The 27,891-nt window shown below is 42.6% G+C and overlaps 3 protein-coding genes across 5 annotated transcripts in view; 1 reads left to right on the top strand and 2 right to left on the bottom strand.

The window, feature by feature from the left end:
• LOC128753490 (ral guanine nucleotide dissociation stimulator-like 1) overlaps positions 1-1,741 on the bottom strand; it is a 30,855-nt gene extending 29,114 nt beyond the window's left edge. Inside the window, exon 1 of the mRNA XM_053855241.1 lies at positions 1,731-1,741. The gene's annotated coding sequence lies outside the window, so the exon portion shown is untranslated. The remainder of the gene's footprint in view (positions 1-1,730) is intronic.
• On the bottom strand, positions 95-21,197 carry LOC128753488 (choline transporter-like protein 2). Of its 3 annotated transcripts, none has more exons than XM_053855239.1 (22): positions 21,040-21,197; positions 13,703-13,751; positions 13,550-13,623; positions 13,388-13,472; positions 13,216-13,300; positions 12,871-12,990; positions 12,738-12,798; positions 12,541-12,667; positions 11,212-11,295; positions 10,997-11,109; positions 10,800-10,931; positions 10,619-10,718; positions 9,014-9,106; positions 8,855-8,939; positions 8,520-8,782; positions 7,103-7,197; positions 6,845-6,948; positions 6,703-6,776; positions 6,558-6,628; positions 5,494-5,582; positions 5,005-5,089; positions 95-1,214 (listed from the first exon to the last, which is right to left on the bottom strand). In XM_053855239.1, exons 1-22 carry the CDS (start codon positions 21,074-21,076, stop codon positions 1,105-1,107), a joined length of 2,136 nt encoding a protein of 711 aa, XP_053711214.1. In that variant the 5' UTR covers positions 21,077-21,197; the 3' UTR covers positions 95-1,104. The 3 variants fall into 3 exon arrangements, with proteins under 3 accessions (XP_053711214.1, XP_053711211.1, XP_053711213.1); XM_053855236.1 differs by lacking the exon at positions 95-1,214 and adding an exon at positions 1,747-4,790; XM_053855238.1 differs by lacking the exons at positions 95-1,214; positions 21,040-21,197 and adding exons at positions 1,747-4,790; positions 14,699-14,815.
• Positions 21,198-23,061: 1,864 nt separating this feature from the next.
• On the top strand, positions 23,062-27,121 carry LOC128754189 (glutaryl-CoA dehydrogenase, mitochondrial-like). Its single transcript, XM_053856628.1, has 12 exons — positions 23,062-23,149; positions 23,465-23,568; positions 23,685-23,717; positions 23,794-23,934; positions 24,017-24,079; positions 24,145-24,315; positions 24,385-24,514; positions 24,619-24,835; positions 24,902-25,005; positions 25,316-25,441; positions 25,508-25,668; positions 26,236-27,121. Exons 2-12 carry the CDS (start codon positions 23,469-23,471, stop codon positions 26,307-26,309), a joined length of 1,320 nt encoding a protein of 439 aa, XP_053712603.1. The 5' UTR covers positions 23,062-23,149; positions 23,465-23,468; the 3' UTR covers positions 26,310-27,121.
• The last annotated feature ends 770 nt before the right edge of the window (positions 27,122-27,891 follow it).

The raw sequence follows: 27,891 nt of genomic DNA, 5'->3' as shown, positions 1-27,891 counted from the left end.
ACAAATGACAATGGTAATAATACAACGTTGATTTGTCAGTTTTATTACATAGAATAAATGAACAGTGTGTCATTCAATTTTGCACTGATTTACTACATATCGTAATGTGTTATTATTAGTATTAATGTTGATTTTATATACTTCATAGAATCACCTCAAGTATCGCTGTTCCATTCCCTACAATCGTAATTTTGGATTAGGAAGTCAACCCACACTACAAAGACACTTAGACATTTTTTTTTATTGTTATGACAAAGTTACTGACAAAATAAACCCTTTTGTAATCAGAGCAACACCAATCATTGAACATAACATTATGACCACTCGTTGTTTCTGCAGAAAAGACTGCTCCTGTACTGCACAACCTACTCTGGACTGATGTAAAAGGGGCAATACAACGAACATGGAAGAAGTTTAAAGACAACCTGGATGGCCAACATTCAGCAGACGGAGTTGGCTCCTCCTCCTTTGCTCTGACTTCCACGGCTGGGTCTCACCTGCCCATTGTTGGCGTCGATCAGGGATAAAGTGACGGCTCCGCAACTACATATCCAAACCACATTTCATCAAATTCCGACAGGACGTGCCCAGGCCTTTTCATTCCGTGGTTTGAGATGTGAACTAGCCCGTTCCTGGGATCTGCTCAGTGACAACAACAACAGTTTCATCTTTGGTAGCTCAAGGGCAACAACAGGAAGCCCATGGTCATAACGTCTTGACTGAACAGTTGCAACGGAGCATCAATTCATGGCAAAACAGCACAGAATCTCATAAGGCAATTTTGTTAGACATCATAGTTGGTCCCTGCAGATTAAAACGTCGATAAAGTTAGAATGTATGAATGAATGTATGTACATCAAAGGAAATATTTTTGGTAACAGTCAAAAAGTAACTGACACTTACAGTTACACCTTGCTCCAACAAACAAACAGCTTCATGGTAGATGAAGGCACTTTTTGACCTCCTAAAAAAAACTGTAATCCCGTCCTTCGTACAGGTATACAATACCCAAGTGCACTTTAATGGTTACTGCAATACTTTCTGGTGAATACGACCTCATGTGCCCTTCTGAAGCGTAAGGAACACAGAGGGGAAAAAAGCAAACTACTCCACAGATTTGGCCTCCTGGTTGGACTTCTTCAGTAGAGTCAGCAGGCTCTGGGACATGAGGTATGGCCGCTCAGCTGATCCGTCGTTGCGCTCCAGGTCTTCCACTGTGTTGGGGACAGAAACAATTCACACAGAACATTAAAAACAAAACTCACGTAAAGACTATGCAATAAAAGCTGACAGAGATTTTGACTATGTGTCTACACACGTCTACTCATCTCAACCGTTGGGTCTTAGATATAGACGACAGATTTTAGTGGAGAGCATCATTTAACTCACAGGACTATAGTAGGGCTACACCAGAGGTGGGCAATTACATTTCCTAAAGGGCCACGTTAGAAACCCTCTGAGGGGTCATCATCAAAAGAAAGACAGCGATGACTACAAAACATGACGGAAAAATATCCAAAATATGTACTTGAGTAACAAGGACAAAATTAAATGTAAGTAATGATGTTAAGAAGTGTAAATTTTTATTATAATATTATATTTTAAAAGGCAATTTATTTCAAAATATATTTTCAATATTCTTTCAATGTATTTCAAGGAACAAGACACACAAAAATGGCCAAAGAAAAGAAGAAAACTATAGTCTTCAAACAAGAACATGCTATATTCACTGTTGAAGTGGTGGTGGTGACTAAAAAAGAAAGAACAAAAAAAAAATGTCAACATATTATTAAACATATTACAACGCTATCGTTTTAGTTTGATGTCAAAAGGGCAACGAAAATGCAGGCATCCGGCTGCATATGGCCCCGGGCCGCGCTTTGCCCAGGTCTGGGCTTTACTATAGTCCTGTGGGATCTGCTAGAGATCTCAGGAGATGATCAGCCTTGTTACGTCCCCAGGAGGAGGAGGGTTTTGTTCATGAGTCAGCAAAGGTTGGCGCATTGACTGACAGATCAGTGCCGCATTTTCACCACCACCCATGGTAGAAAGATTTGACGGACAGATAGATAGATAGATAGACTAGCGGAAATAAGCCTTGTCTGAGCTCTTACTACACATTTTCTTCTCTTGCTCTCACACTTGTTGCACTAGAACAAAAGTTAAATACCAGATGATGCAGAGTTGTAGCCACATATCAACGGTGGAAGTCTATGAAAAACCAGAAATGTTTAGGACGTTGCCGCCTTTGCGTCCATCAAAGGAGCTACCATCTATTCATGTTGTCAACAGTCAATTCTTCATGTTGACAATGAATTTTCAGCATTTTATGCCACAAATGTCCCTTGAAACGGCTCCACCTACTGCTCCCATTTCAAAGCACAGCAGTTGGTTGCATGTAATCGTGGCTCCACGATGATTTTTCATGTAAATCAGCTGCTGTATATATTGTTGATGTGAACGCAGTTGCACTCCAGTTGTGACTCAAAGTAGAATTACTGCTCCTCTACAGCATAAGAGGCCAAATGGGGCGGCTCCGTGACCTCAACAGAAAAGAGGCCCCAGGGGCTCTGTGTTCTTCAGGTGGAGCAAGAGGTGGTCACTGAGATGTAATTCTGGGCCTCTTCATTTTCTTAATAATGCCACATCTAAGCGCTGAACTACAAGGTCTGAAAGTCACGACTCACCTGCTCGCTGGATTCTAACCACCACACAGCCATGAAATACAATCACTTTAATCAAGATTTACACCCAATAAATATGGAATGTCATCAGTAGATATCAATAGTAGAACGTACACAAGATGAAAAACAGAGAGAAATGTACAAAAAGCATCCACAGAGTAAGATGTTAGTTGCAAGCAGTCATATAAACATCATGCAGCACTTGGAATAGAAGGACAGAGCAAGGCAGAAGGACTCACAAGTGGGGGGGTCCACAGAGTTCATGAGGTCACGACGGCTGCGTCAAGGAGATACAATCACGGAACTCACGCCAGTCTGATATACCAAGGCAAGTAGGTGGCATTACAATGCGTGGGATGCCGAAATGGCGAGGATTTCTTTACAAGCCAAAAGGATTACACACAACACAGAGATTTGTGCGTATGTAGAAAAGAATGACACACTTTCATCCAGTTTATAAACGTGTGGAGCATTTTGGCGTCAGCTGGTATTATTGTAAACGGCGGCTGTGACTTCGCCGTCGAACGGGTTGCTCTGACTGTAAACAGGTTGTGTAGTGCATTGACGGGAGACAGCAAACATCAGTGACAGTAGTATCAGGCACAGAGTCAGCACTCACAGACAGATCTTCACAACGTAAAGAACCAACACAAGAGAGCGTTTTATTTTCTTCACCGCTACCGAGATGCGCTGGGCTTTTGAAGCTGCGGCTACTTTCGGCGGGACATCACATCACCAACGTTACAAGGGGATAGGAGCGACCCCCAACCGCCCCGTTTTGGAGGTCACAGCTCAGTTTGTTTATATTCATGAAGCACTATACTGTTTCAGTTGATGCATTGCATTCAATGACATTTTTCACTTGTGGCACAATTTCTGATATAAAAGCTTTCATACATCTACAGAAAGCTTCAAGGTCAAGATCACCTGCAACCTACGTCCTGGAACTTTATAGAGCTTGCTGTCCGTCAAATATTAGAAGACATTATATTCAAAATCAGATTCCGAGTGCCACAACTGATTTAGGACTGGCAACAGCATCTGTGAAAAAACTTGATCGGAAAAATATTTTGTCTGATCGACTCCAGATCCACTTCCTTGAGAAGCTCTGACATGTAAACTATCGGCTCCTAATTTGTGGCAAAAGTACTCGTACTTTTGCCACAAATTCTCGCCTTCCATTGTGGTGTCTTGTGACACGTGACTTAAATTAATCGGCACTTCCTCAGCCAACAACACGCAAAATTGAGGCAGAAATGTGTCAAAGTATCAAAGCACGCAAAGCTTTCCATGCACTCTTGAAAAATTGTGTTTGCAGTAGGTTTGCATACATTTCCGTACATGCATAATTACTTCATTTTCAGCCCCTAAATGTAGTGAATTGTTTAAAACCTGTACGAAAAAAAGTGAGAAAGAAAACAACTAAATTGGCTCACTGACTAATATTGAGTTATGTGTCAGTTGTTTTCTATTGCACTGAACTGCGACCCCCCCAAACGGATGGACACACCATGACACCTGTGACCCGCTACACCCGCTCAAGGCAATGTCAATTTTGTCACGTCACACACTAAGAAGGCCCAAACCACGACGTTGAAAACAGTTATTTCATTCTTTATGCGAGTTTAACGATTTTCTACTCTGAGGAAGGAGGGGCGTCCACCTTGGCTTCTTCTGTCTTCTCAGCAGTCTCTTTTTTCTCGGCCTCTACACTGGGCTCCATCTTCTCCTCCTTGGGCGACTCCACTTTCTCGATAACTTCTCCTACCTTTGCTTCCTCTTTCTTTACGACCTCCTCTGCAACTGCAGCGTTTGTCTCCTCTTCCTTCGCTGCTTCGTCATCGACTTTGGTCTGCAGGGGCTGCTCCTCCTCCGTGCCTTGTTTTAGTACATCCTGCTTTTTCAGCTCAACCTCTCCGTCCTGCTGCGTCTGAAGAGGCGTTTCCTCCTCCAGCTTCACGTCGTCTACCTGCTTCACGCCGTCTGCCTGCACCTCGCCGTCTTGCTCTTCCTCCAGCCGCGCGGCTTTGGAGAGGATCTCGTGCAGCTCGGGGGACATGTAGTACGGCCTCTCAGACGAGCCGTCGTTTCTTTCCAAATCCTCGCCTTATTTTTCATCATGCCGTGATGTGATATTGCGTAAACGAGGGATTAGTAGGAATGGAAATGTGACGTAGAGGGTTAATAAAAGTGAAATTAATGGGGGAGACAAAGAGAAGACAGGTCAGAAACAGATCAGGAAGAAGCACTGGCAGAAGCTCAGTTGTAGGTGAGAAGCAGTTGTTCATGGAACACTCCGCGTTGGTCCGGATGTACTCACAGAAGCAGAGGAAGAGAGTGTCCACACACATGGCATAGACGCTGAAGAAGCCGTGAGCGATCAGATAAGATCCAAAAACCACCGTCTGAGTGGAGGAAAAAATCCATGGTCAGCATTAAATGTGACTAAATAATAGCAATTAAAAATTAACCCCAACATAGAGACAGAAATGCTTGTTAAATGTATATTTTTCAATTCACTTTACTTACTTATTACGTGCAAAGAACAATCACGCCTCAGGGTGAGAGAATGTACCAGATATAGAATGTAAACATTCTTCACTCAGGTTCAAAACAAGGTTGAAGCCTGCATTTTTCATTAGAGTGTCAGTGGACTTCACCATCCAGAAGCTATTTAAAACCCTCACATAAAGCTTCATAATTCATTGAAATAGGCGGAAATTCATCGGGACTGTCAGCCCTGGTGAATTATTACTACTTCCTCTTCAAGTCTAAATATAAATTGGGAAAGTCGAAAGGCCTCTCTCACCAGAATTGGCACCCAGTAGTAGTTGAGAGAGGGAGCGGCGTCTTCCACGGCTTTGATTCTCCCAGAGAAGAAGAAGAACGAGAAAATCCCTGAGGAGAGTAGCAAGAGTTTCTTATATCAAAAGACAAGGGCGCATTAGCTCACTCACTTTCAGAGGACGCATCAGGAAACCACATTATTTAGGAATCGAAAAACAACACTGGAGCTTTTAGCATAAATGAATTTAAAAATAATAATAATAATAATAATAATAATATAGAAAAATACAGAAAATAATATAGAATAAAATATTTGAGTCTCGTCGCCCTGCATGTATCCCACCGCGTAGGTTCGGATGTTTTGAGCAAATATGGCAACTGTTTGAAGTCTATCATGACATTCATTGCAAATTTCTTTTTTATTTGTTCCGACTTTTGGTTTGTTTTGGTTTCCTTACATTTTTTATTTTTATTTTTTCCCCAGCGCTGTGACCCCTCGGCTCCCCAGTGCAGTTCTCTGCACGGCACTGAGCAGCGGGTGGAGTGGGCTTTGAGCCGAAAAAATGCCAAAATAGTCCTCTGCCCTCCTAAAAAAATTGTAGTACTCAATATTCAATATAAAAGGATAACCGGGAGATTACGCCTGTAAACAAACATGGCGCTCACCATGGCCAAATTGCAGCTGCTAAAGCAGATTTCGATCATATCCGGTGACATTGTCACCATCTTCATGGAAACCTGACACTATAAGTAAGGTATTATACAGGCACTAAGAATCAGAAATTTAGGGCGTCCTGCTGAGAATACATGCATCCAGGTTCTCAGGTTTTGCCGCTTTGCCTCCCCAGGACGCCCAGACACACCACTAGCTAAAAGCCCATTGACAGTGCTGATCAACATTTCATAGCAGAGCCCTCCAGTTTACCAGCAACAAAGGTGCTTCATATAACAGAAATTAAACACAAGAACAGTCATAAATAGGAAATTGACAACTCCCTCCAGCGTGCGCTTTCATTATACACACCAGACACTGACAGTGAAGTAAATACAATCTCAAAAAGATGTGGAGTTAAATGACACACTCACCAACAATGCCAACAATGAGGAGCTTTCCCAGGAAGAGCAGGAAATCAGTCACCTTGTCCAAAACAGTCACCCTGTTTTCAGAAAACACAGTCTAGATATCAAATGAATTTCTATTTTCAATGTTTATCCAGAAACAAACACTAACCTGATGATGTTTCTCATGAGCAGGAAGAAGGCGTCTCGGGCTGATGTGCAGAAGCTCTTCCCATAGATGGCAATCTGGGGACGCGACACGACATCGTCGGTTTAACGTCAGTCCGACCAGAGTCCAGATCGACAGCACTCACCATGATGTAGGCGTTTCTGTTGAGGAACTTGATGCATTTCTCCAGACACCAGAAGCAGCACTTCATGCAGCTTAGAAGGAATTTTGCAAACTTGTTTTGTGCACCTAGAAAATTACAGAACAGTGAAGAAGTGTTGACACAAAATCATTCAGGATCGGTCCACACTTTTATTTATCGTTTTAGCGGACAGACCTGCAGGTCCCTTAAATATTACCTGCATGAACTCAGTTGTGTGTGCACTGAATTCAGTTTCCTCACCTTTTAACTTTTGATCCAAATATTCCAAGATGACACGGATGACCTGCACTATGGACAGAATCAGAGAGCCGAACGCCAGAGATCCAGTGTGGTACCTGAGAGGAGGGCAAACTTGATTAATGATCCAAATTTTATTCAAGACTAGACTGTGTTTCAACAGATTTTTGTTCCATTATAAATAATAAATTTTATGTATAAGGTGATGCACCTTTGTATTTTGGAACCTGAAAAAAATGAACAAACAGTGCTGATTGTCTCTGTATCGGCAACCACAACAAACACAACTTGGCACAAAGCATGATCTGCCTCCTATTTATGATTCTTTCAACTCAGCAGAAAAAAAGTCACAAAGGCAGCTCTGAAAAAAAAACGCAAGTGATTCTTCACATATTGCCTTGTTTTGATATCATAGTTTGTTGATAAATAAGATCCAGTTTAAATCCTTATTTTCATGGATAATTAAATTAAATTTAATTAAATATAAAGTTATAGGTCCAGTATTTTTTTTCTCATCATAAGGGGATCTTTGGGCACCAGAAATCACACTCAGAATCACTATTTCCAGTACAGTGGTACCCCGGTTCTCGTCTATGTGCATGGCCGCTGCACGTCTCTCCAGAAGTGAAGAGGTGCCCGGTGCGTGTCCAGCTCTGAATGTGCGCTTCTGTGCAGTTTGGCTGTGACAAAGTCATAAACCAAGTCACGCTCTGTCCCAGACTCGCCTCATCCCTGTCCCAGCTCCAGCCCACAACAGGACATCAAACCCTGGAGTGGTGTGGAGAGCGAGCACCTCCCCTGTGACACTCTACCACGGTCCAGTGTGGAGACAGCAAAGGTTTGACACCTCAATATGAAGAAAAAACAGTCAGTAAATGGGACACGTCTGCATACAGAGGCTGCATTATACACAATAACAAAGCGTGTCGTGGGTCAGCTGATCGGTCCATTATGTTTTTTCCGGCTTTTTCGGGGGCGTTCAAAAAAATCTCGAAATGTTTGTTCGAACTCTGATTTGCTCAAATTCTGGGACATTCGAAAACGGAGGTACCACTGTATTTTAAAGGCCAAATATAATGAAGCCAATCCATGGCTTCGCAGGCCTGTGGGTGGCAGTGTAACCCTAAGCCAACAAACAACAAGGTGAGCCATCATGCCGCAGCAAGATGCTAAAGCTTCGTGCTACATTAGCATAACACCCGGAAGGTGCATGCAGATATGACTGTGGACTGACAACTTGGTTGAACTACTGAGTCGCACTTAACAAACAAAAGCAACAGAGAGGAGCCCTGAAAATACTCTGAAAGTAAATCTGAGATAATTATAGGTCTTATTCTGAACAAAACATTGATAGATGAAAAATGAATCAGTAACAACATACACACACAAAGGATCCCAAACCAAGCAAATGACACCTCACCTGAGCGCCCGTCCCAGAGAGGAGAAGATGGGGTACGCAGGAATATCATCTGGTTTCTTGAAGGCCCAGTAATATGATGCAAAGGCACCAGCCAGAGTAACTTGACCAAGCGCAGTCACGAAGTTAGCACACCAGAAGAAGAGGAAGAGGTTGTAAAACTGGAACAAAATGAGGTATTTGTGGTAGAGAGTCTCGCCACCGTAGAAGGCAAAGAGGCAGTCGGCATCAGGGCACTGAGCCGAGATGTTCGACGTGTTGAATGTCTACAGGAGAAGAGAACATTTGGTTAGCTTCTATGAAATGGAACATGTGACTTCAGGGTCAAGGTAGGTCACCTTGGGGTCGCAGGTCTCTCTGGCGTACTCGCAGTCGGAGTTGTTGAACACTTTATACACCTGCTCGTTGGACGTGGACAAGAAACTGACCAGGGAGTCAAGACGACAACAGCAATCGATGCCTGTGACACGTCAAAATCACATTGTTTCGAAGGATACACTGCAGTGACGGCCCAGTAAGCAATGACCAGCGAGAGCAGGGCAAAGGTCAGAAGTGGGTAGAACAAGGACGACATCACATGTCCGACGGCCCTGAAAGAAAAACACGTCTCAGACGTGGCCTAGAAACGTGATAAAATAAATATACAGAAATCCCACTACGTTGAGGACAACTACACAACATGGATGGAATCACCTGTGGAGATGACAGGGATAGTGACACACACACACACACAGTTATGATGAAACCTAAAGATTAAAAGTTTGTTTGGCACACATGACACAAACAAGCGCTAAAATTGTGTGAAGGCGGCTTCCTTTGATGAGAACCTGAGGCTTTTGTCAAGTGCCAAATCTCAATCCGTTCTGGAGCACCCACTCATTTGTCTGGGTTCAAACATCTCTTGTCAGGAAGTGGATTAACTGAATTTTACATATGCTACATCCTCTTGTTGTTTCATCTTTTTCATTTCTGAATCAATAACCATATGAAAAGACCTGACCAGTCAAACAAGTTATTATTTCATTATATTGAATTTATGTGGGGCACTAATGTAACAGGGCTTTCACGCTGCAAATCTTTGGCCATGAGGGACCTGGTCTGATACGCTCCGTCCTTTTTCTCTACTCAGCTGGAGCCGCAACAAACAAAATAGTTCGGACATCAGCTTGATCTTGATCTTATTTCTCTGTCAGCACCGAGCAAGAGGAGTCAACATCCACCTGAACGGACCGCTGCCGTGGCCTGAACATACATGTTTCAATTAAAATATTTACAGACAATTTCTTGGCTTAAAAATATGGTTATAATACTGAACTGAACTGAATTCTATGTGGCATCGCTGTATGTATCACTGTCTTTTTTAGCTTTACCTGACTGCAAAAATCTGTTTCTAATTCACTTTTGTCTCATATCATGCACCCATGTATCCAGATACAGATCAATCGGATTTCAATAAAAGCGACAATAGATGTCTTTTTTGAAACCTATGATGATCTAGTAAATTTGTCATGTCCATTGTCTTTCGTGCTTTTATTTGTGTGATTTCCGGTTCTGTTCTGTGTTTCCGTTTTCTTGTTTTTCTCCAGCTTCCCGAGCGACACAGCCGGCATTCACCTGCTAATCATGTTTTCTTGGATATCTGTACCTCGGCGTCAGCTCCTGTCGCCAGATGGTTACTTCGCGTTCCCATGGTAAACTCTGCTGCGACTCCACTCTCTCGGTCTGTCTCCCTGAATCTCTCCAAATTGTGTGCGTGCTTTTTCATTTCATTTTCAGCTGCCTCCTTAGTTTCATTCTTCTCACTCTGTTTCTGTTCCTGGTTTGTTCTCTAGTTACATCATGTGTAAGTGTTTCGTTAAACTCACGTTTTGTTTTCCTCTCCCTATCATTGTGTCGTCGTGTGTGGTATCCACCACAGAGCATTTTCTGTATATTGGGCCTTTTGAGTTAGTGTGTTTGCGTTGTCCCCCTTAGTCAGGCTTGAGTACTAATTCACCTATTTTTCAGTGACATGTTCACACACTGTTTTATAGGAAACCCTTTAAAAGAGGGAATGCTATACATCACAATGTTGCTGCTGATCGATAACAGTCCCCACTGACCTGCTCGATTCTTTGATCAGTGCGATGGCGATCATGATTCTCTTCCTGAGGAAGATGAGCAGCAGGATGATAATCACTTCCACAATGGCAAGAATGATCACTGCATGACAAAAACAGAAAAAAATGAACTCATCATCAGTTGGCCTCATGCAAATAGAGGCGAGCGTGTGTGTTGCCGTACTGAAAGCAAGCCAGGTTTGTCTGATCTGTAGATAGATGGAGAAGTCTGTCTGGAGGCCCAGATCTCGAATGGTGACGTCAGCTCCTGGTTCCCCCTTTAGGCTCGCAAACTCCATGTAACAGTGGAAAATGCCTAAGCGACAACATGATGGGTTACTCAAGGCAGAGCCACTTGCACCGTGTTGTGCCTGAACACACCATATCCAACGACCAGAATAACCAGCACGATCATGACCCAGACCATGACTCCTGCCAAGAAGCGGAGCAGGACGATGAAAATCAAGCTGACCACCATGGCGATCACCAGGCCGCTAGAAGGACAAACCACATCGTAAGAAGAAGGCTAAAACACATTGTGTGCACTATTTATAATGTGTGTGTAAAACGTGTGCTATAAAACAACAATCACTCACAGCAGAATCCAATGCCACGACTGTGTGTAGTCCTCAAAGATCCTCATGGCCACCTGACGAGCTTCGACAACCACGTTGGACTTCCTTAAAATAAATCAAAATATCACATTAAAAAAGCAACAACTAAGAATGTAATGGCAAGTCTGGACTACCATTAAGATTTATTTAAGATTTAAACACATATAATTTGCTTGACTTTATGTTCCTTTAATTTCACTAGTCACAATTCAATATTCGCTATAACTATCTGAGCAATATCGTAAAATAAATAACAACTAAAACATTTGGGACACAATTATTCAAGTTGTCTTTATATTCGCAGTCCCATAGATGGCGCTTCATTTATATTTCAGGGCTTTGAATAATAACAGATAATAATGCTTTTATGAGGCCGAAACAAGAAGTGAAACCTTGCCATCTCTCCACAGCTTGTCTTGTTGCAGAACTGCATCACTCTCGCCTCAATTATCAACGAGTGAGGAACATTTCAGTCCACAAGTGGGCGGACAGCAGCGTGCAGGCAATTATGGAGCAAGGATAATAAATAGGCCAATTACATAGGCTGTCAAACGGGCACAGTGGGTTGAGGAGATGATAGCAGGCTGGGTTTCAGCTCCGTGCAAAGGATTTTGCAGCCGCAGTTCAGAGTATGTTTTTCTTCTCTGTCGTCTGCCGAGCTTTTCACGTGCTAGTTAGGTTCATTGTTGTGTTGTATTGCCCTTCACTTTTTAAAACACAAGCCGTCATCTTTTTTATTTTATTTCAGCAGCTCTGTTGGTGCACATCTGCTTTTACAACCTGGGTGAGATCAGTGACGCACTGGAGACTGGTGAGGAGAGTCCCGTTCATCTTTCTGGGCTACCACAAGTCTGGCTTTGTCAAAGTTCTGGTCTCAAGGGCAAAACTAGGTGTCAACTTGCCCATCAATACTGCAGCAGAAGAGTACTGATAAGTTTATTCACTCACATATAGAATCATTTTATTTGCTCGAGGTTTATGATTTGCTTAGTTTTGTTCATGCACAATTTGAATGATCTTTTCTGATTCTTGTGTATATTTGCATAAGAAGAAAATGCATAGTTTGCTTTATATTCATGTACAACTCTCTTAATGTCTTGCATAGTGATTACTGTATACATTGTGTCTTTATATGTATATTTGAAAATCAGTAAATGTTTGGAAAAAAAGATGTAGCACGTATTTTTTCTTCACTTTACTTGTGTGTGGCTGCATAATAAATATTAATCATGCATGAATGAAAACAGTAAATAGGAATTTTACCTTTCATTGCTTATTTTATTATGTTTACAATTTAACTAAGGCACTTACTTTGATGCATCCAGCAGTTCGGTTGCGTTTACAGTGACGCCCTGTCCATCTTCGAAAGAGGTCTCGTTGCCCACCACCACCACCCCGCCTTTCAATGTTCCCAGAGCAGGAAGGCATCGGCGCGTGACTTCAGGAACAAGCAGAAGTTCATCACTCATTTGTTTGGTTTTAACTTCACTCTGCTGTACGTCACTTACAAGCTTTGCTGGGCATGAGCATGGCGGGACACAGACCATCCCTCAACAGCTCCGGGGGGCTCTAAATCAAGGCACAAAGAACACAGTCAGTCGATAATACTGAAGGCAAATGCTGTTCTTTGTCTGGTCGTACCAATTTGGCAAAGTCTACTCCAGCTTTGCAGTACTGTTGATAGTACTCTCGGTCTTCTTTGGTGCCCAGCTTGGCTTTCACCAGAGTGAGATGTCTGTCTGGGCAGGTTTCTACACATAACTGGAACACAAGACACGACACACAGTTCACAAGTTCGGTGAGTACAAGTTTGATTTGGATGATATTTCGGGGGATGAAGGAGAAGATTTTGAGCTAAGATTAAGATTAGACCTACTCGTTTTTATCAAATACTGCATTCAAAAAGCTATTATGATTAATCATAAAAGTGATGCTCGCATAAAGTGGATTTTTAATAAATATTTTAAGAAGGAAAAGATCCCTCACCTGCGTCGTGGGGCACTGCAACTCAAGCAGAACCAGCGGGCTGGCGCACCTCACGATGTTGAAGTAAAAGAGCAAAGGCTTCTTCCTGAATTATTCAAGAGGACAATTCACCATTCAAGTCACAGCCATCACACAGCCCTGCTTTGATCTAAATTTTCAAGTGGTCACTCACTCCAGTGGAGTTCCTGCTTGCCCACAGAACTGCCCTCGACTGTCCGTGGGGTAGATCACCTTCCGAGGGTCGCCTTGGGACCAGGCTGATGGAGAAAGTCTTGTCAAACCACGACCAACCATCACTGCTTGATGATGATTTAGATTCTTGAAAAGAACCTACCTATGATTCCCACAGCAAAGTAGCCCAACACAGCCAGGATGAAGAGAATGCAACAGAGAATATCCGTGCACCCCCTGAGAAGAACGTGGAGGAACATAGTCACTGACAAATTTCATGTTCAGTTTTGTCAAGAGAAATTGACTGGAGCCTTACCTGTTGTGTATTGGTCCTTTGAAGTTAGGGTCGTACTTCCGGGACTCCCCTGAAATAACATTTTCTGATGATCAATTTTGGCAGACAAGATAGAGGGTATGAATTCTGTTTCCCTGGGACTGGACTCAGGGGCTGCTTAAGTCAGTTTGTTGGTCCAAGTCAGCTTGTCACTGGACAGTTCAAGGAGTCAATAGGAAGGAAGATAAGTAGGTCATGTGGCTTGCAGGTGGTGTGTTTAGTTGTGTGCGAGTCCAGAGCTCTGCATACCACAATGAGAATGTGTTAACTGCAAATGTCAGTCAGAAGGTAAATATAGACAGGAAATGGTGGGTTGATGGTCAGGGTGAGGGGTGGTAATATAAAAACGACAAGAAAAAAAGATATACAAAAGCAACCCAGGCATGAACAAAAAACGAAACCACTTTGCATTTATAACGGTCACATTTCTCTATTGAATCAATGACTTTTCAAGATCAATCTGAGTTAAAATTAAGAGGAAGATCCAAGCTGATGGCTTGTTGGCGAAACACTTTCACTATAAACACAAAGACTTGTCGCACCTAGCAACCAGCCAAGAGGCTCTCTGGTGACTAGAATCTCTCAGTCATCCTCGGCCGCCATGGAAACCCTTCAGCAATGCCAAAGGGGAAATATTGACTAAACGCACTTCTGCCCACTGAGATCATGATCGAGACTTAATGGCGACGCCTCGCCAGATCTCATGAACATGCACCACAAACAAAACAGATCAGAGTCACAGGGGGACTTCCTTTCCTGTGGCTGTCCTCATCGCATGCTGGTGTTACACGGTAAACACTGTCACACTTTAAACACATACGCTGATCATCTGACCACAGCCACAATTATCTAATATAATATGCCTGTTCTCTCTGGTGCTCCCACAGTCAAGCCGCACTTTCTATACAGAAATCGTTGCACTCAACCCTCAAAATAAAAGAATTGATTTCAACAGATAAAAACACAAAACCTTTTTACCTTTCCTGCCATGTGTTTCCATCCCAACGGTCTTTGTCTTGTTCTCTCAGTGACACTAGCATGCGGAGGCTCTTTAACACTCCGCTTGCAGAGTCTTCACTTCCTTCTTTTTGTAACCTCTGCACTCGCCCTGATACAACCTTTCCTGGATCAACGTCACAACGGACTTAAACCAGCAGGGAATACAACCCAATGGACCCTAATAAACAACATTGAAATACAGTAACAGCCTGAGAGATTATCATTGTAACTAACCTTTCCCCTCTTACAACCAAAGGTCCATCAACTGATGCATGTTCCAGTCAAGTTTATCTTTCTTTTTATAGCCTACAGCCAGGAAAATGTAATGTAACCACCCTCTCCACTGGATATTCCAGCACGCTGCTGAAATCAACAAGCCAGCAGGCTACATTCTAATACAGTATTTAGGACTGTAATACAAGCTGCCACGCTGCAGTGACTTCAAAATGAGGTCCCAGTTGTGATTTCTGGAACAAAAAAAAGCAGTTCAAGAACCCAAATACTGTGCAGAGAAGTTCATTCAAGTTTAAACATGACACTTCAGAAGAAGAGTGTGGGGACTCTCAGTCGCACTTGCTGACTTGAAGCTGAAACCACTTGACTGGATCTTGACTGGATGAGAATCGACTGGACTGAAAAAACTAAACATGTTCTCAACCACTGGACCAGGAACCATGTTTGGCCCATACATTTCATTGATCAGAGTGAAGCGTGCTATACCTTTTATGAACTCATTGTGTATTTGTTATCAGATTGTTGTCCAAGCAGTGATGTAAAAGTGTATAGAAGTAAACCATAATGAAGCTTCACCATTTCACACTAGTGTCCAGTGGCAAGAGCTACGTCAACTTCTTCATTAACCCTTTAACTGCCAGCTCAAGCAAATGGTGGAGGCAGGTTTTATTTGTGTTCAATAAAAATGAAAAGCAGTGAAATACAGTAGTACCTTGGTTTTCGAACGTCCCGGACTTCGAACAAATCGGAGTTCGAACAAAAATTTAGAGATTTTTTTGCTTATGATTTCCAACGAAAACCCAGAACGGGATGAGGCGAGTCTGGGACAGAGCGTGACTTGGTTTATGACTTTGTCACAGCCAAACTGCACAGAAGCGCACATTCAGAACTGGACACGCACCGGGCACCTCTTCACTTCTGGAGAGACCTCACTCACTCAGCAACCCCTCCCACATGCAGCGGCCACACACATAGAGGAACAGCGCACCTGCAGCAGACACTCTACATTCACTCCTACAAAAGACTATTTTAAGGCTTGGAACGCATTCTTTCTTTTTCCATTCATTGTAATGGGAAAAATCGATTCAGATTTCCAACAAATCGCTTCTCGAACGGCCGTCTGGAACGGATTGTGGTCGAGAACCGAGGTACCACTGTACTAAAAATAATACAATTCATTAGGTGAGTGTAGCATTAGCTGAGCATTAACATTACACTAACAATTAGAGACATAGATATTGTCGACGATAGTCAACTATTAAATAAGTCATTCAGTTTACACACGAATTCCAGAAAATGGAACAATGGCTTTCACTCTGGGACCAGAGTCGCAACTCAAAACATACGGGAGCATTTCACATTGGATACATAGACTAAAGTGAGATGCCACATATAAGCAGCCTATGGGTAGATTAGAAAGTGGTGGCTATACTGGTGAACACACCAGCAGCAGCCAACTACTACCACACCCACGTGCAGGGAGTCAGTCCGCTCTCATGACTTCACACTGTGGGAGGATTGAGACAAGCTGTTACCACTAGTTTAAGAATGTCTCCACAAAGCAGAAGACGACCACTATGTGCAGCATGTTGGCTCTTATTTGTCATCTCAGTGAGCTCCAGGAAAAGCTAGCAGAGCAACGCTCACATAACCTCCACAACGAAGCCAAAAAGCTCAAATGCTCCTTCATAAAGAGTCATGTACAATACACAAAGACTTGTTCAATTGATAAAGATCATCCGCACATGATACTGATTCCAGCTGCCCACTGCCACCGGAATGCAGTGGGGTGACCACCAGCAATCTAGAAATAGACAAAACTGAAGGTCAGATACCCAGCATCTGGTTCAAGCCTGTGATATTGCTGTGTACATCCTGCTGCAGGAGCCTACAAGACTTCTGAGTAAATATATTGACGGAACATGACTAGTATATTTTGGTCTGATGACTAATAAAGTAATAAGTAGCACCACTGCCGGCAAGTGTCAAGAAAAGGGAAGGGAATATTATGCTTGGATATTTTTGGTCTTAAAGCTGTTTTTGGGACCGAAAAGCAGATATTTTGGAGGCTGAGATCACAGATATTTTAAAGACAATAATGATGTTATCTCCTACTCTTTCAGTTCCTTCGCTAATTTGGATACTTGTTTGTTTTATTTTCATGCAACACTGAATTATCATCTTTTGCTGTGTACAATGGCTGAGACTTCAGAGTCATGTGATGACAGGCTAAGATAGAGTACAGTGTGTTCAGCATATCTCTGGGTAAGATGAGAAGATTAGTCTCTCTGTAGATGCCAAACATCGCGATGCAAGAGAAACCTGGTGAGCAACTCACAAGGTCATGGGGATCCAGGTGTGGCTCTCATGTCACAGATGTGCTCAGCTGGCTGCTCAAGCATGGAGAGAAACAGTATCTTTGGCTGCAGACACCGATTCAAGCGTTGACTTGAGGCAAGGAAACTTTTTTTTATCACACTTCCTGTTTGAGTGTTTTGCGACTATCATGTGGGAGAAATCAAACATAATGTCGGATTAAATAACAATAAATAAATCTTTTTTTAGAGGAGAAACCTTCAGTCTTTCATATGCTGAAACAGAATTCATGAAAGAGTTTGGTTACATCCATTCTTTTCTCATCATTCCAGTAAGGTTTATGAATAATTCAAAATCTAATTTCAGAACGGTTGTCAGAATCCACGATCACGACTTCCCATTTGCAAGGCCTGGCTGAGACAGTATAAAAGGAACGCAGCGTTTAGACAGGTCGTGCCCAGATACAAGGGCAAAAGAAGAACAGTAACTTTGAGTGAATCTTGGAGATTTAGCAGCCAGGAGAATGACTTGGTGGGAGAATTTGAGATAGTTGCAAGGGGTGTAAAACCTTGGTGTGTTCAGGGCGTCACACACTCTGTTCTGTGAGGTTCATTGTGGGGTTACACTGTGGCTGCATGAGACGATGAGTGACAACAAGAGATGCACGCCTGAGTGATCCCAGATGTTTGTAACTTCATCTCAGCAAATTAAAGAATCCCAGCAGAGATGCTGCGACAAAGCGGACATAATGTATTAATATTTCCAACAGCACACACATCTGCTGCCATTTTCTTTTTTGGTGGGGACAAACATACGAAACAATATCGCACTCTTGCACTTTATTAACCCCAAAAACATCTATCGTGAATAAATGAAGCTACTAAAAAATATTTCCCAAGTTTTAAGGTTGAGTTTTGAGATGCTCAACCAGAGTTCTCAAAGCACATTTTGCTTAATTTTATTTGTTAATTTGAAGATTACATAACCCATTCAGAATCACTTCTATTATACTGTATATGCTATAAATCTAATGGATCCACTCTTAACAGTACATGATAAAACCACCATACTGCACGACAGCCTGCATACTAAGATAAGGACCCATGTTTTTAACCCTGTAAGCAAATCTGAGCAATACAGAAAAGCATAAGTCTGTACGATAAAAATGATCTATGCCACAAGTTGTCCAGTCTATTGCTGCAAGAGGTGCTGCCCTTTTATCCAATGCTTCCTCCTCTGTCTCTACCAGCAGTTGCGATGCCTGTGCACGAGCAGGTCCTCGAAAGCACCACCACACACTTAAAAAAAAACAACTGTCTCTAGATCCAATCTCATAGTTAGTGACCAGATGCCAAGGATGACACATAGTAGCGTGTGTAAGTAGATTTATCTGAGCTGTCACTTACGTCATCAGACCATGTGCGCAAACCAGTTATCTTGACTGGGTAAACTTTAGATGTGTCTGCCCAACGATTTCATTGTAGCACCATCTGTGACTGAGAAAGTGGCAGCTTCATTAAAACTGTGAAAACAAAACGAGTCTTTGCCTGTTCCGTCCAATAAAACAGTACTCGATTGTGTAGAACAGAATCCCAGCAGAGATGCCGCCACAAAGCTGCCAACTGTTACATAAAACCTTTCTTCTGATAAATGGAAACTGAATTGTGACAAGAGTAGGACCTTTTTTTGTGCTGGTTTTTGTTATTCCTATTTCAGCTGTCCAGGTCGTCACAAAAGTCAGCCAGGAGACATTAAAAATGTTTTGGGAAAAGTAACTCCCTTTCTTTCTACAGGCCGTTCTAATTTTATCACCTGGTGTTTCCTCATGCCGGGTGAAAAACATTCGAGGTGACTTCAAATGGTTGGCTTTATTGTGTGTGTGCTCTAGTCGGATTATGGAATTATTTGACAAATGAAGTTTGAAGGTTAATAATAAAGCTGTGCCGCATTCAGCATCATTGTTTATGTTTGGTTGCATGCACACCACTCAGCCTTGTATTGCTGCAAGACTGCAGTGTTTCCTGCGTATAGGTAGAAAGAACTACAAAATATGACAACAGCTGAAGAACATTTCTTTGAAATGAATCAGATAGATCGTAGGAGAAGAGTCTTAGGCTCAGAAAGTGCATGACAGTATGTGAGTAAATGTACCTTGAGGCATTTTGACTTGACAGTAGTGAGGTGGTCAGATCAGATTATCAGTGAAGTCTGACTGAAGCTAGACCTGAGATTGCAGTTTCTTCACACTTAAACATTGCAGATCAGCAAACAAATGAGACAATGAGATGATGACACATGGGCGTGACAAAAGTGACAAAAAATGTCTTCATGTGACCACAAATGTAAAAGCGCTTCATTTCTTCAGAGACAGACATGAGCGAAACATGCAAAGCGGTGTGAAATGGCTAAATAAATTGGAGATCCTGCCCTAGAAATGGTGACCTAATATTCATACTGCCAGTGCGTTACATGCTCACAGACAGCCTGGTGTGTCTTTCAGATGTGAGAGTGTGTTTTGCGTAAGTGATGTCACGTCGGATGCAGGTCTTTATGGGCCCAAAGGGGTTATCACATGACCCTACTCAGCCTACCTTAATGGAATAGTGGGAACTGTGGTTTCTATGAGTGGAATTAGGTCCATGGCCGGGAAGAAAATGAATGGGTGGGTGGTCATATTAGTGCTGTCAAGACTAACAGCAGGAGTGATACAGCTGAAAAGTCAGACAGTGTCTTTAGTAGACAATTACACTGTTATTATGGCCATTTAAATAAGTACACACAACTCACAATCAGCGTAATAGATGGCGTGTTACTGATACTGTGTGCAGTGTGTGTGTGCACTGCACACATTTAGACTGTTGCAATTTACCCGACTCTCAGTTTAATATTGACACATCAATCTTATGGAGGATGCCAGACTAGACTGTGCATGCTGCAGCCTGTCTGCACTATCTGATCTCATGAGGGCAGAGGAGCCATACAGATACACAGGGAAGACATGTATAAGTGAAGTCATGAACGTGAACAGAAACAGGAAGGTAAAGTCATCCACTGTGGGTTCGCCACAGACTGTCTGGAGGGGATGTGCACACAAGGTCGTGGGTGTGGGAGTCTGATCATTGTGAAAGAAAGGGCTGTTAGGGAGAAGCATTGCGTGCTTGGGTTTGGCTGTGGACGTCCTCCCACTGTGCCACAAACGGTGGATTGAAAGCAAAGACAACACCGATGACTGAAACTTGATGACTCAACAGTCCATATGATGACTGGGGCCCAGACACAGAAGCAAGTGAGGGCTGCCACCAATACACACTCCAGTGGAGTTTCTTAATATAGACCTCATATATCAGCGGTATATCTCGGAGGTGTTTGTGCATCGGTGGGTGAAATTGCAATATGTCAGGACACCAACTGCTTCTGTTCACTCCTGCGGGAAGCGCTCAGACAATCTGGGCTCTCGATTTGTTTTCACAGATCACGAGAACGTGGCTCGGGTACGTCATGTTTAACTTTGAATGAGGTTGAGTCGTGCCCAGGTGGAAGAACAAGGGACGCGATCACATCACTCCACACGAAGAGACTTATTATTGAACCATAAAACTTCCAGTTCAGAGGGAAATGTGGAGACTCCATCGGGAAATGAGGCTGGAGATGCCTTCAGATCCGCAGGAGATCCACGGGGTCCACACCCATCCATCCATTGCAGTCATTGTTTCCATGTTCGTCAACTATCAAACGCCGGGGCGGGAACAACAGCAGAACTGTCTACTTACCGTATTTGGGGTCGGGATTTTTTTCCTCCAGTTCCATTTTCACTCCGCGTTCGGCTCCTCAGACCTTCGACTGGGCTGTTACCATGGAAATGTTGGGAGAAAAACACGTCGATGTCAGTGGCGGGGACTGCTCCGTGGCGGCGAGGGACCATCCCAGTTCTGGCTACTGTGCACTACGTGCTACCGACGAGGCGTGGCCAGCCAATCAGAGGCCCTTGTTTTGTGACGACCAGGCCACATAGCCAATCATAGCGCGCGTTCATGTCACCGCTACTTCAGTGGAATGTGCTGAGGGCGACAGCTAATGTGCTGCTAATAGAATTATTAATACAAATCCTCTCCTCCCTTGAGCCTTCGTGTGGGTTGATAATTTACTTTGCCATTTGTTATTCAGCTGAGATGTGTGTTTCAGTCGTTAAAATATTTTACGATGAATAATCCATTATTCATTTCATAATACAGTTTAACACTGGTTTGTTATGTAGCACGACGAAGCCAAAATACACTTTAAAAAAGATTTTGGAAGTCACACGGATACACCTGTGTTAATGTATACTTATTTAGTTGTTGTTTTCTAACCAAACAAGATTCATTTTTTCTGAATTAAATATTTGTCATTGACTTTTCTTTATTGTACTTGGATGAACCTCCTTGGTAGGAGGGATTTAAAACCACAGCATCACATGGCCTTCTGTCCCATAACGCATCCGGGTGAGATTTTACAGTAGGTTAGAACACAGAGAAAATATAACACTGACGTTTATTTTTACAAAGATCTCTGTTCTTCATTGATTCTACCAGATCCCTCAGTCACGATTGCATCAGCACAAGTAAAGAAAATGAAATAATAACTTCAGGAAACACTTTAAAATATGCATACCTTTTAGATGAGTATTATATAAGTCAAGGGGAACGTTAACCCCTGCTCCTCCTACTGTTAAATGAAGCATGTGTTGACTTCAAAGCAAAGGCATGAATATGTCATCTGCCAGCATGTGTGGGCAAGATCAGTGGGTGCGAAACAGTATTTAATTTCTGAAAAATGTGAATTCATATTGTATGATTTTTTTTTACAGCCAAAGTAGTGACTGAAACTCACAACAACTTTTAAATCATCTTTTAAACCCATATTCTCCACACACACACACACACAGATGTTTGTGCTTGTATCTTAGCAAGGACTCTCATTGACATAATGCTTTCCCCAGCCTCTCACACATACCTTCCAAAAGAATTGGCTAAACTTAAGCAGCACTCTTAACCAAAACCTAAACCTAATTGACGTAGTTGGTTAAAAACGTATACTGGTTCTCATGACGCTAGAAGCCAGACACAATTGATCCACTGCTGGGACAAATCCCAAGACTAGAAAGTTATTTTCTCGGATCATATTGCAAATTGTTTTTCTTTGAAAAGAAAAAAAAAAAAAAAGAAACATGCTATTTAACAAAAAATCATTGACACCATAGTAATCCGTAGGAATGTGGTAGCTGTACTACACTAGTGTGGAGTTTAGTCTTGGGAGACAATGAAAGTATTTGAATCGAATTAATGCCACACTGAATAAGTAGTAGGAAATACTACATGTCTCACTACTCAAATTGTATACACAACAGAAAGCAGTTATATAATGAAGGTTGAGGAAGAACAGTCCCATGACCATGACTGCTGTTGTTGATGTTCTCAACGAACGTGGCACTTACACAAGTGACATTCGGAGTGTGGAGCTTTATTTTTAACAGCCAGTTAACTTGCTGACTCCCTCCACACACCCCCTACAAGCGGTAGTAGGAGGCCGCCATCTTTGATGTGGCAAATGCCATGCCATGTATTTTACTATCGCTTAAAAATAAAATTAGCACACATTTTCGTTACACTAACGTGTTGAAATTGTATATATTTTCTTTAAATGACGGATATTTGTATAGAATATCATCTGGTCGTGACACCAGCCGCTTGTTTGCCTCAACTATCATGGCGGACGAATGTTCCCACATATAGCATCATGTAACACAGTGACGTAACACACACAGGCGTATGTTACTTAAGCAACTTTCAGCGCTGAATAAAGCAGGATCTCCACAGCTAGCAAAACTGAGATAAACATCAGGTAAATCGCAAGAGACTGTTGATGCTGATGTTGTTTGAGAAGTTCGTCTACGTTATTTGTAGATAACCGTCCAGAACCAATCTGGCATCTAACTACCAACCTTGTATCTTTATATAGTGACATAACTAACTGTATATATTTGGTCTACTCTTTCGTTTCGTTTAATTCGTTTTATAACTCACCTTCTTATTATTTGATGTGAATGTCGATACAAGACATCACTGATCTTTGCGGTGAACGACATGGAGTCGGCAATATAGCGGTCAGTAACACATGCGGGTTGGTTGTTGATCGTTGTTGTTCTCCTGTTCTCAGTACCATGGCTCTCAGAAGTGTCAGTCGTCTTCTCTCCAGTGCCCAGAAGTGTGTTGCTGTCAATGCATGCAGAACCCAAGGCACTGCTGCTACAGCCGCCAGAGGTACACATGCACATGGAAAACCTTTGTTTGTTAAGAGAATTACTTTAATTTAAATTTCTAATACAAATCTCATCATGTTTCTCTTTATAACTATGTTTTCATTTTGATTATTTAAGATGCTGAAGAGGTGAAAAAATCTGGGAAGCCATGTAAGTACAACTGTTGAATGTCCTTCGGGCACATGTCATGGTGACCCTTCACGAGTGCGTATGTTTTAACCCTCAGCAAAGGTGCAATTCAGCTGGCGCGACAGCCTGGACCTGGAGGGTCGACTTACAGAAGAGGAGATCATGATCCGGGACTCCTTCCGTGACTACTGTCAGGACAAACTCATGCCCCGCATCCTCATGGCCAACAGACATGAACGTAAGCGACAGTTAACATAAAAAAAAAGAAGTTCATCAGACTAGTTAATATCATGATAAAAATTCTAAAATCTTCACTACAGATTTCCACCGTGAGATTGTTTCAGAGATGGGAGAGTTGGGCGTTCTGGGGCCAACCATTAAAGGTAACCCGTCAATCTGCATCCGATCCTAACAACGTTTATATTCACCTAATGTTTGAATTTGACAGGTTATGGGTGTGCGGGCACTAGCTATGTGGCATACGGTTTGATCGCTAGAGAAGTAGAGCGAGTGGACAGCGGCTATCGCTCGGTCATGAGTGTCCAGTCCTCCCTGGTCATGCACCCCATCAATGCTTACGGCACAGAAGCCCAGAAGGAGAAGTATCTTCCCAGGCTTGGTGAGAGTCGAGTGGCAGGTCAAAACGTTCCTGACTGCAGGCTGACTTGTTGTGTTTTGGTCTGGGCAGCTCGCGGTGAAATCCTGGGCTGCTTTGGTCTGACAGAGCCGAACCACGGCAGTGATCCTAGCAGCATGGAGACCAAAGCCAAGTACAACTCTTCCAGTAACACCTTCACTATTAGTGGCGCCAAAACATGGTTAGCAGCTTGTTGCTATCATTTCATTTTGACTTCACATGATATAAGACTTTCAACTCATATTAAACAACACTATTATGACATTTTTTTTTGTCGTCTTCCAGGATCACAAATTCTCCCGTGGCTGACATTGCAGTTGTGTGGGCCAAGTGTGAAGACGGAAGGGTCCGTGGTTTTATTCTTGAACGTGGCATGGAAGGTTTTACGACCCCCAAAATCGAGGGAAAGTTCTCGCTGAGGGCGTCTGCAACTGGCATGATCCTCATGGATGAGGTGGAGGTCCCCGAGGAGAACATGCTGCCCCATGTCTCCGGCCTGGCTGTGAGTATCTTATCCTCATGGAAACAGATGTGAGATTGTGAAATGTTTGAACTGTTTATCTGCCAGGGTCCATTCGGGTGCCTCAACAATGCTCGGTATGGAATTGCCTGGGGAGCTCTTGGAGCGGCTGAGTTCTGCTTCCACGCTGCCAGGCAGTACACTTTGGACAGGTGCATGGATTTCTCTCAACCCTCAAACATGTTTACTTAAGTTAAAGTCCACACTAGGAGAGCGCAACATGGATCCATACACTTCTGAAGCACAAACACACTTCCCCTGGCTTCACACTTCGCAAAGTTCACAAATAACTGTGGGAGAAATACGTATAAAAAAGAATCGAGAAAAACAAAACCACAGAACTGAATTGTCTTGTTAGCCTGAAAACCAGTTAACATGGATGCTCAGGCTATTGTTTGGCCTTTAATGTACAAATTATTGAACTAAATATCCTAATAATAACTATTTCTGTCCTTCAACCAGAATTCAGTTTGGAGTCCCACTGGCCAGAAACCAGCTGATGCAGAAGAAGATGGCCGACATGTTGACAGAGATCACACTCGGGCTTCAGTCGTGCCTGACTCTGGGAAGACTGATCGATGAGAAGAAGTAAGGCAGCTCACAAGACTTGGCACTTTGGTCCAGATGGTAAAAATGCCTTTTATGTGCCAATAGAGCGGCTCCAGAGATGATCTCCATGTTGAAGAGGAATAGCTGTGGGAAGGCGTTGGATATTGCAAGACAAGCGAGAGATATGCTGGGAGGGAACGGGATCGCAGACGAGTATCACATTATTCGTCATGTCATGAACCTGGAGGCGGTGAACACGTATGAAGGTGAGGAGACGGCAGACATTTATGCAGTGAGAACAAGTCATTGACTTTAATGTTCCTTAACTAGAAGACTCATATTTCAGTTCTCAAGTTTAAATATAAATTCCATTCCTACAAGAACTTGAGGAAGGTTTTCTAAAAAATATTTTTTTCCTAAAATTGTAACACTATACGTTCTATTGAACACAGTGTAATGAATTGTAGTAATTGAGATTATTAAAGTTTCACACCCACTGTTTTCTGAGCCATTGTTCGACACAAAAAATGAGCGTGAAATGAGCATTATGTCACATGTCATATTAGTGAAGGCGTTGTGTCAGTGAAGGTGTTGCTCGGCACATTTCTCACTATGAAGGCAACTATTCAAACAGAACACTGATTGAAAAATATTGAAAATTAATATTAATTAATATTGAAATATTGAAAATTTGAAATTACAAGTACATTATATGTTGGTTTTCAATTGTTCTTTTTGTTTGAATGAGCTGGTGTGTAGAATCTTTCTTCATGTTCTACTTATTGTCCCGACCAACAACTTAATAATGTGTCTAATCCATTCATTGTTTTCAGGAACTCATGACATCCATGCCTTGATCTTGGGCAGAGCCATCACTGGACTTCAGTCGTTCACCGTTGGAAAGTAAAAGAAGACGGAGCGTTTTAGACAGACAGTCTTGGGTGGATTGTTAGTGTCTCCTGAATATAGCACTGGGTCCAAAGGAGATCTAATCTGTACAGGTAATATTTACCTCAAGAGAAGCAAGGGAAGGTTTATTTTATGGTTTGTAAATAAAAGCTGGAAGCCAGAGTCTGCAGATCAGCGGGAGTTGAACTGTTCTTTATTAACTCATGCCGTGAACTGATGAATAACATATGAGTGGGAATGTCTTGCGAGCTCAAACAAACATCTTAATTTTAGTATTATTCCAACACAAACTGGAGTGGAGGAAGAGGACGAACCGCAAATTAATCTTGGGGCTCAGCTGTCTTGTTCATGGCTGGTCTGAGAAAACGTAGGATCTTCATGGCTTCCATCAGTTCTTTGTTGAGGGTGCTACATCTCTCGAAAATCTCGCCCAGTTCCTGCAGCTTCACCTGCATGTCATTGCTGTTGGCCTCGTAGAAGGTGAACATGTGTTCCTGCATCAGCTGGCATGTTCGTGTGGCCTGGCAGAGCAGAGCAGAGCAGCGGCTCTCAGTGACAGACCTCAGCGGTCAGAGGTGAAGCACACAGCTACCTCCTCCACCAGTTTACTGCTGAAGTTCTTGATGACGTCCTGGTCACCGGCTCGCCTGTCGTTGATCTTCTCCACCAAGAGTTGGACTTGCTGTCTGATGTCGTCAATGGTCGAACTGCAGAACAATGAACTACTGGGTCAAACCTGGGTTTCAAACACAGACGATGACACCGTTTTTCTACCTAGAATCTTGTATCTGACTCTCATTCAGCCACCTCCCACTTGAAGTTTCAACTTCTGCTTGCTGCTTACACACATAAAGTAGCGAGAAAACATGGCAAAAAGTTAGTGTTCAATCAATATTTCTAACATTTAAGGAGCTATAGGCGAGGTACATTCATATAAATGAGTTGTTAACAGTCACTTTATTAAACCCGCTTCTTTCTGCTACCACCAAGGGCTCCTCTTCCGTCTCCGCGTCCTTTTGCGGGGTGGACGCAGGTTTGGTGAAGAATAAGTCCATTGTTAAAACTCCAATTAATGTCTTTTGGGAGCTAATACAAAACTACTCAATGAACCGTGTAGCTAAAATGGTTAGCTTAGCCCGCCCATCCTTTCAAAGCTCACACGCTGATTGGCTGGGATCCTGTGAGTGACAGTGTACTGGAAGCTGATGTGATGGCGACCCCTATCGACGAATCCTGTTACGTGCCTTTATAGTGTGGTCGTAGACGTGTCGCAGTCCAAGTGACAGAAATAAATAAATAGGAGAAATACATGACTATAAGGAAGGAACACTATGTTGTTATTTGATTTTTTTGTTTATTCGTTTCATCTCACATCGCTTTTTCGTGGTTACAGAGTATGTAACACTGCAGATATTGAATCATATACAAAGTATTTTGAGAAAATAATAATTTGTTGCATGCGCAGTTAAACAATAAAGCACAAAACGTTTTTCCCTATCACTTCACTTTTACCATGCTCGTCTTGAATGAAAATAAAGGCCAAATTATTACATGAGGGAAAGTGCACTTCCACAAGAGGG

Source organism: Synchiropus splendidus, chromosome 2 (assembly GCF_027744825.2).
Source record: "Synchiropus splendidus isolate RoL2022-P1 chromosome 2, RoL_Sspl_1.0, whole genome shotgun sequence".
Lineage (NCBI taxonomy): Eukaryota > Metazoa > Chordata > Actinopteri > Syngnathiformes > Callionymidae > Synchiropus > Synchiropus splendidus.
This window is presented reverse-complemented; position numbering and strand designations above follow the sequence as displayed.